The following is a 9,351-nucleotide window of genomic DNA, read 5'->3' on the forward strand; positions in this document are numbered from 1 at the left end:
TTACAATCCGATGCAACTGGGCATGGACTGGACCAAGAGACTTATGAGTAGGAGTGTTACCTTCCAGGAGAGGGATATTGATGCAGACAGTGCTTAGGGCATCAAAGTAAGAGACATTGAGCGTTTCGTCCCACTTACCAGAGGTGTAAACATCAGGTCCTCGGTCCTGGTAGTCTAAGGCTTTGCCTAAGTGATATTTGTCAAGAATGATCACTTTGCCTTTAACAAAAGAAGCGATTCTCCTTTCTTTGTAGGACATGTTGCTATAGAACTGTTTGACCAAATCAGGGTAAATTTTTCTCTTTGATGAACAGTATGGGTGTCCAACCTTGACATGCAAACAATGGGATAAAGTTCAGACCTTTTCTACGAAGTTTGTCTAGATTGATAAGTTTAGAGGGATGAGAGTATGCTTGTAAACATCTTTGCAGAAAAATAGGTAGTTCATGAGAGATTAAAAAGGGCGACGATCATAAGACTCATCAGGAAAATAAGCATAAAAGGACTTGTAAGCAATAGGATTGGAGAGTCTAGGTTCAGCAACAGGACGAAGATGAAAGTCAATGACTGTGCCGCGAGTATGGCGAGGCTGAGTGGGGGGAATCTCTTTGTCTTCATGAAGATGCCTCTTTCCTCTGGAAGAGATGGGTTTTGATAAACTAGGCTGAGAAGTGTTTGGCGGAGGAGGAGGAGAAGGACGAGGAGCAACGCCAGGACGGCGAACAGTGATCTTAGTGCAGGCCATGTCAGGAGAAGGGTTTGGTGGTGATGGAGGTGAAAAATGAGTAGGAGAGTGTGAGGGAGAAGAGTGTGTGTGATCAGGACGGTGGGTGCCACTATGGGAGCCTCTGCGGGCAGCTCTCTTCTTTCGTGCCATATTTATAAAGCACTGGTTCGAAGAAGATGAAAGAGTGGAGAGAGTAGTGTGAATGGATGCATGTAATGGGGAGTTAATATAGGTGTGGAGGAGTGCAAAGGTTGCATCTTGAAAATAGGTAAAATGAAAACTTTAAAGTGGTTTTGAAAAATATTGAAAGTTACAGCTGTAACCTTCATACGTTGATACTAGGAGAGAGAAACCAAATACTTTAAAGACCTAATGAAAATGGAGCAACCAAAAAATTCGAAACCCATTAGAGAAAAAAATGGATGGGGCCCAATTAAAGTGAAATGCAGTTGTTAAAACATTTAAAAAACTGAAAAGGGGCCCAATGGTCTCAATAAAGAAAAGCCCATCGGTCCAAAGACTGCTTCAGCACTTGAAGTCCATCATTCAGATTTGAATTCAATAGCTTATAGAGGTTACTCATCATCTGCCAAAGAAAAATCTCACCGCGATTTATGAGACAAAACACAAAAAATCTCATTAGCAGAGTCATTAAGAAAGCAAAGATGAAGCAAGAATGTCCAGTTCAGTTCGTAGCTTGCAGAACCTTTTCTCTATCAATGGTTTGGTGAAAATATCTGCTAGCTGACCTTCAGAGTTAACAAACTGAATATCCAAATTTCCATTTTGCACATGTTCTCTTATAGAATGAAATCGAACTTCAATGTGTTGAGTACAAAACAGAATTTTCGGAAATATTAATAGCACTCATGTTGTCACAAAATAATGGAATATTAGAGACATTCAGTTTATAATCAGCTAGTTGAGTTTTCAGCCATAATAATTGAGAACAATAAGAGAAGGCTGCAATATACTCAGCTTTGGCTGTTGAAAGTGCCACTGTAGCTTGCTTCTTGCTAGATCAAACAATGAGAGATTTCCCAAGAAAGCAGCATATGCCACTTGTGCTTCTTCTATCAATCCTGTCCCCAGCAAAATATTCATCACAGAAATCCACTAATTGAAAAAAAATCAGTCTTAGAAAATCATAGCCCATAATTAGAGGTACCAAGTACATATCGGATGATCCTCTTGACAGCTGAAAGATGGGACTCCTTAGGCTTTGATTGAAACCTTGAGCAAACTCCAACACTTTGGATGATATCAGGCCTTGAGGAGGTTAGATACATTAGGGATCCAATCATCCCTCTATAACGGGTCTCATCAACATCTCTACCATGTTCATCCTTATCAAGCTTGATATTAGGATGCATGGGAGTTCCCATTGGCTGAGCACAGTCCAGCCCAAATTTCTTGACAAGTTCTTTTGCATATTTTTTTTTATGGATGAAGATGCCTTGTGCAGTTTGCTTGATTTGCAAGCCTAGGAAAAAATTGAGCTCTCCTATCATGCTCATATCAAATTCATTAGACATAAGCTTATCAAAATCTGCACACAAATCCTCATTAGTCGAACCAAATATAATATCATCAACATAAACTTGCACAAGAATAAAATGATCATGATAGTTCCTAATAAATAAAGTGGTGTCAGTGGCTCCTCTTTGAAAGTTGTTTTTCAATAAAAATGAGCTAAGCCTCTCATACCAAACTCTAGGAGCTTGTCTTAAACCATATAAGGCTTTAGCTAGTTTGAAAACATGGTTATGAAGAGTTTTGTTTTCAAACACAGGTGGTTGAGCCACATAAACCTCTCTATCTATTATGCCATTGAGGAAAGCACACTTTACATCCATTTGGAATAGCTTGAAACCACAGTGAGCAGCATATGCCAGGAGCAATCTGATGGCTTCCATTCGAGCTACAAGTATAAATGATTCATCAAAATCAATCCCTTCCTCTTGATCATATCCTTGAGCAACCAATCTACCTTTGTTTCGGACTATAGATCCATCTTCACCCAGCTTGTTTCTAAAAATCCATTTAGTGCCAGTGACTTTCTTTCCATTTGGATAAGGCACCAATGACCAGACTTGATTCTTCTTAAATTGCTGCAATTCCTCCTTCATGGCTAACACCCAATATGGATTAGCAAGAGCTTCTTGAATGTTTTGAGGTTCAATCTTTGATAAAAGAGCAATGTTGTTGGATTTGGCTCTTTTCAAAGATGAACGAGTGGTCCTACCAGTGGAGGGATTTTCAATTATGAACTCTTCAGGATAGTTTTTCAAAAACCTCCATTCTCTTTGTCTTCTTGACTGGTTTGAGGATTCAGGTTCCTCTTGATCAGCATTAGCCTCTGCATCAGTGTTTTCAGCTGCGACAGGAGATAATTCCAAATTGTCTCCTGCAGAATTAGGATTTTCGCTACTAACAGGTGCAACTTCATGAGAACTTGGATTTTGTGGAACTGGTTCAGTATTCTTTGGATGCTCAGCTTCAAAACCTAGACTATCATCAATGCAAACACTGGGAACATTGTTAGATTCACAGAAAGTGACATGCATGGTCTCCTCAACTGTTTTGGAGTTCTTGTTGTAAACCCTATAAACCTTGCTATTTGTGGAATAACCCAGAAAAATACCTTCATGTGTTTTAGGATCAAATTTTCCTAATTTTTTTTATATTCAGAATGAAACACTTGCATCCAAACACATGAAAATAACTAAAATTGGGAGGATGCCCTTTCCAAAGTTCATATGGAGTTTTCTTTAAAAACTTCCTAATGATTGTTCTATTTAAAACATAGCAAGTTGTATTCACAGCTTCAGCCCATAAGAACTTGGAAATTTCATATTCACATAACATAGCTCTAGCCATTTCTTGTAAACTTCTATTTCTTCTTTCCACAACACCATTTTGTTGAGGTGTTCTTGGACAAGAGAAGTTATGCGATATGCCTTGTTCATCACAAAAAGATTCAAAGAATTGATTTTCAAATTCTTTACCATGATCACTTCTAATTAAAACAATTTTTAAACCTTTTTCATTTTGAATCTTTTTGCTGAATTTCTCAAAAACAGAAAAGGCCTCATGTTTATGAGCAAGAAAGAACACCAGTCAAATCTAGTATAGTCATCCACAATTACCATGCCATAACTCTTTCCACCAAGACTTTGAGTCCTAGTTGGTCCAAATAGATCAAGATGCAACAACTCCAATGGTTTCTTAGTAGAGACATCTTCCTTGGGTTTGAAAGAGGTTTTAATTTGTTTACCCATTTGACAAGCATCACAAATGATATCCTTATCAAACTTTATATTAGGAAGACCTCTAACTAAGCCTCTCTTTATAAGCTTAGAGATTTGGAACATGCTAGCATGTCCTAACCTCTTATGCTACATCCATTTTTCAGTTTCCATTGAAAAAAAAACAAGTTACATTTTGAACTTTTAGATCATCTAGAGTGATACCATAAACATTGTCATTTCTTTTGGCAACAAATAAAATAGCCTCTGTTTTCTCATTTATGACTCTACAATCAGATTTCCTAAAGGTTATAGCATATCCAAGGTCACACAATTGACTTATGCTTAATAGATTATGCTTTAACTCATCAACTAAAAAGACACTATCTATGCAAGTTGAAAAATCTTTGCCAACCTTACCAATGGCAATTATTTTACCTTTACCATTATTTCCAAGTGACAAATCCTCCATCATACTTATTGAGTTTAATGAAGAAAGTATCCCTTCCGGTCATATGCCTTAAACATCCACTATCAAGATACCACATGTCCTTTTTCTTCTTGGATGTAAGGCAAACCTGCATGTTCTTCAACTAACCTTAGGTATCCAAATCAATTTGGATCCTTTGATGTGAAATCTTCTTGGTTGTCCAAGAGCATTAAAATCATGAACAACTTTATATAATTTACTATCATTACCAAAAGACCTAAGAAAGATGAAACATTGAGGAGGATCATGACCATTGCTAAGTGACGAGTAGAGTTGTGATCAAGATTCCCAACTTAGAGTAACATGTCAACTAGATCAGAGAATCAGAGCTAATAAATTTGTTTTAGCATATAACTGATTTTATTTTTCCTACGTTTTAATCCATGTTTTTTATTTACTAAATAATAACAAAAAAATATAAATTACTTAAGTAAATGTTTTATTCATTCAATAAATAATTTAGAAATTAAGTATGTATAAAGAATGATATTTCAAGTTCTTAGTGGTTGGGGAAGAAGATGGCATGAAACTCGGTGGGTGGATGGGGAAGGAAGGGGAAAGTGAGGATAGGAAGGGACCTGTGGAGTTAAAAGGGGCACCGTCCTGGGGAGCTATGAGCGTGTGACGCGTGGAACACTCTTCCACAACTCGGACGGTCCGCGTTGTTACCACTTCTCGCACGGTCCGATTTGTCAGGACAAGTTCCTCGGTCCGATTTCTATTTTTACTGACACCATAGGAATGTAAAGCTCTCCTCCTCTCCATAACGCGGTCCAGCACATACTGTCGCTCCATAATAAAATTAATTTGCGTAAATAATCATATATCTACCATATTATTTTACACAAGAATTTATTTTAAATTTGTATGAATTTTTACATTTTTTATTTTTATTTAATATATTATTAGTGTGAAGTAGTTTTATACATATATTTAATTATGTAATGTTACATTAATAAAAATAATTATTTTTTATATTGAAAATTTTTTATTTTTGAAGTCAACAAAAAATCTGAATATTAAACTTTTTTACCATAAAAATTTTAATCATATCATAAAATTATTTATTTTAAAAAAAATTAAATTAATAAGAGAAGACATATAATTATATCTCTAACAATATGATTAAATTAATACACTCAATACATTTACTAGTAAGGTAACTAATATATATAGTTAGTTGAAGGGATAAATACTAGTTAATCATTCTTTAATATTTCATTATTAATTGCACTATATAGTAGCTCTATGTATCTCGTTCAATTTTTTAATTCGTTAACTATTTTAGTTTTTAATTGAGTTGGAGAGAATTAGCCCAACTCAAAAGTCTAAATTAAATATCATACGGATAGATATGCTTTGATTCTTTAACAAAACTAGCGATATCAAATCCACTATGATTATTTTGTGATTGGCATGTGATGATTATATATTTATGTATAATTCATGGATTACTTAGTCTGTATAGTTTAATATACACGTTCTCTTTATTTATGTTTCGCTTTATAAAAATAATTATTCTATATAAATAAAGCAAAGTAGAAAGACGTCTATAACTCATCTATAATGTGACAAAACAGTTGACCATGTTAAGATAAATATTCAAATAAGCAAATGCGATCCAATAATATTCCAATTTCTAATTTGAATATAGCGATGAAGCAATATTATTACCACTTTGGTTATCTTTTTTGTAGTTTATGTTTCTATTTGTTTATATGATTGTGAAAGAAACAAAATGGTTTCTCTTTATTAATTACTGCCAGTGGCCCCAGATTCTTTGGCTTCTATTTGGGTTTTGATGCTTATACATTAAAGATGCTACAAAAGCTGTTAGCCTTTGTCCCCCCAATCACAATTGGTAAGCATCATATTTGAACTCTAAATAAATAAACAAAGGTTATATCCTTAAAGTGTTTAGTTGACTCAGTCAATTAGTTTTCTCATTAGACTTGAATAGTTACTTCCACTATATCTTTACAATGTATTTAATTTGTTCAAAACTTTATATTATATATATAGATACTATTTTTGTTTACTTATCTTTTATATATTTTTATTTTTAGTAATAAAAATGATTGATGATAAATAAGAACAAAATAAAAAAAATTATCTTTTATACCTAAAAAATATATACAAACAAAAAATTTTCTTTTTCTCCCATATGATTGTCATATGTGATGAGGAGTGCAGATACAACCTGTTCACGCGCAAAGTGGCATTCAATGATGAATGAAAAATCTACTATGAATTTGGTTGAACAAATGTTGTTACTGATATATCCTTCATATTATTTCTTTTTATTTAGCTTAAGAGTTTGAAAAAAAATAATTTTATAATATGATTTTATAATTTTTATAATCTAAGGAATTAGAGTTTGATTTTTTGTGATCCAAAAGAAAAGATTTGGTATAAGTCATTAAAAAAAACATGTAAAAATTCATGTAAATTCTAAAAAAGTGACTTTGCGTAAATAAATATGATAGAAATATAATAATTTATATGATTATTTTTATCAATTTAAATTTTTGAAAAGAGTAATATCATAAAAAAAATTACAATATTATTAAAAATAAGTATATGGGTCTCTCATATATCATCTCTTTGTAATGATTTTTTTGTTTTTAAGGTAATCAAATTAGTTCCAGTCTCCCATAGAATTATACTAAGTTGTATTTGATTTTGAAAAAGAATAAAATAAGATATTAAGAACAAGACATAAAAGACAAAGATACTATTTAATATTTTTATATTTTGTTTAGTAATAAATTAAAATAAAAATTTTTTATTTAAAAAATTTAAAAAAAATTATAATAATAAAAGATATAATTACAAAAATTAATAAAAATAACAAAAAAATATATCTCTTGTTAATATTTTTATATCTTTTTTTGTTAGAATGAATATAAAATACATTAATTTAATCTCTTTGAACATAATATTTTTTTCTTTATTTTATAGTGAAAACTCAGATGTCGACTTTATGTAAAGTTGATAACTGAAAATTTGACTAATTTAACTAAATTTTTATCTAAAAACTCTCAACTATCAACTTCACGTGAAATCGATTAGCTCTGGAGAGTTTTCACCTTATTTTATTTGTCATTTTTTTATATTCCTGCGTTAGTATCCTGTATCGATAAACACAAGTCTATAGACTAGACAAGATTAAGGTTACTACTAAGAGTAGTATTATATAGTACTACTGTTGCTATGCTCTGTTTTTGGATCAACATATGGTTTTTGTGGTGTGCTCTGAAAATGACAAGAATCGAAAAAATTCTCCAGTTGCGCAACAATGGATACAATCCCCAAAGAAAATAGAGTAAGAAGATGATAGAACACACGTCATTTCAACACAAACATTCATTTTATTCATTCTTACTTTCACGTTTATAGTTATAAGTTATAACATGGGAACATACAATACAACAAAAAGCCAAGAACCAAAAAAGAAAAAGTAACTCCATTAATAATGAGATCTGACGTCATCATCAGGTGAAGGGTGTACGGCGTTGTTGTTGTTGGTGACGCCGGCGATGATGACGCTGGCGATCATTTGCTTGACGGAACGTCTTTTTGCGGGGAAGAGGCTACCTTGCTTTAGTTTATGCGGCGCCGCCGCCGTTATCTGGCTACTAACCGAATTTTCAGTGCCCTTTTCTTTCTTTTCAGCTTCCATTATGGCCTCCTCACGTGCCTCACGTGCCTCACCTCACTCCTCTGTTTTCTACTTCTCTGTTTCTTTTCTTCTCTGTTTCTGTGTCTATGACTCTATCACTCTATGCTTAGCTGAGGGAAGAGGCAGTTAGTTACTTAAATAGACCACTCTTCTTTCAAATATTTGGATATAAATTAATTAAATAAATATTTGTGAAAAGGGTAATTATGTAAGTCCAGTGTTTTACGCTGACGTATGCCCTGTTTTATGACGTCAAATTATAGTTTTTTTTTATTCTGAGAAATTGTAGTTTTTAAGTATGAAGTATGAACACATTGTAAACAAAAATTTTAGAAACTTGAAAACATTTTTTTTCTTACAATTGACTAATACATTAAATGTTTAACATTTTATTGATTTTTACACATATAAGTTAGTATAATTTATATCCATATTATGTAAAATTTTGTATAAGAATTGATAGAAAACATACAAATAGAAGAAATTATTATATTTTGCATATTTTTATAATACTACCATTCACAATTTTTGCTGCATTTTCTTACGAGATTATTGCTTTTTTTTCCTTTCTTACTGATATCTCTATTTAAAATGTACATGTGATACTAATGTCTGAAAGTGTTATATATGTTTTAGCTGTATCTTGGTTAAAAACTTATTTATCATCTAACAAAATCTAATAATAATAAATTTATATTATATATAATAAATTTTAATTTGCTATGAATAATTTATTGATAAAATGACCAATAATAAATAGTTCTAGTTCTTTAATAATCTAATAGACATTGTTTTAAGCATTAAGATAGTTATAATCTATTTATATATTCTATAAAGTAGCTAATTTAATGAAAATTTTATGAATGTCATTATATAAAATATTTTATTTTAATTTTTAATTATTAAATAATAAATTTTAAGGTTTAATTTTTATATATTATAAAAATATTATTTTTATTTAAAATATGACAAAATAAATAAATTATATTTTTTAAACAAAAATTATTATAAAAGATATTTTGACACCTTCATTAAAATAATTACCTATAAAAAAATATACAGAAACTTTTATTGATCATATGGGCAATTGGGCATGTGGTGAATGTGGCAGAGAAATCTGTTAAGTAAGCATTACTTTAATGGAAATTTGATGTGGATATTTGAGGGGTAGTGGGTATTGGCTGAAATATGTGTGATATTGTTT

At 31.8% G+C, this 9,351-nt stretch overlaps 1 protein-coding gene across 1 annotated transcript; it reads right to left on the reverse strand.

Annotated features, from left to right (window-relative positions):
* Positions 1 to 454: 454 nt before the first annotated feature.
* On the reverse strand, positions 455 to 877 carry LOC107460654 (uncharacterized). Its single transcript, XM_016079044.1, has one exon. The coding sequence runs from the start codon at positions 875 to 877 to the stop codon at positions 455 to 457; it is 423 nt and encodes a 140-aa protein (XP_015934530.1).
* Positions 878 to 9,351: the final 8,474 nt, after the last annotated feature.

This window comes from Arachis duranensis, chromosome 8 (assembly GCF_000817695.3).
Source record: "Arachis duranensis cultivar V14167 chromosome 8, aradu.V14167.gnm2.J7QH, whole genome shotgun sequence".
Classification (NCBI taxonomy): Eukaryota; Viridiplantae; Streptophyta; class Magnoliopsida; order Fabales; family Fabaceae; genus Arachis; species Arachis duranensis.

What these genes read in the sequence shown, in the direction of transcription:
- LOC107460654 (XM_016079044.1), bottom strand. Translation starts at nt 877, where the DNA reads ATGGCACGAAAGAAGAGAGCTGCCCGCAGAGGCTCCCATAGTGGCACC.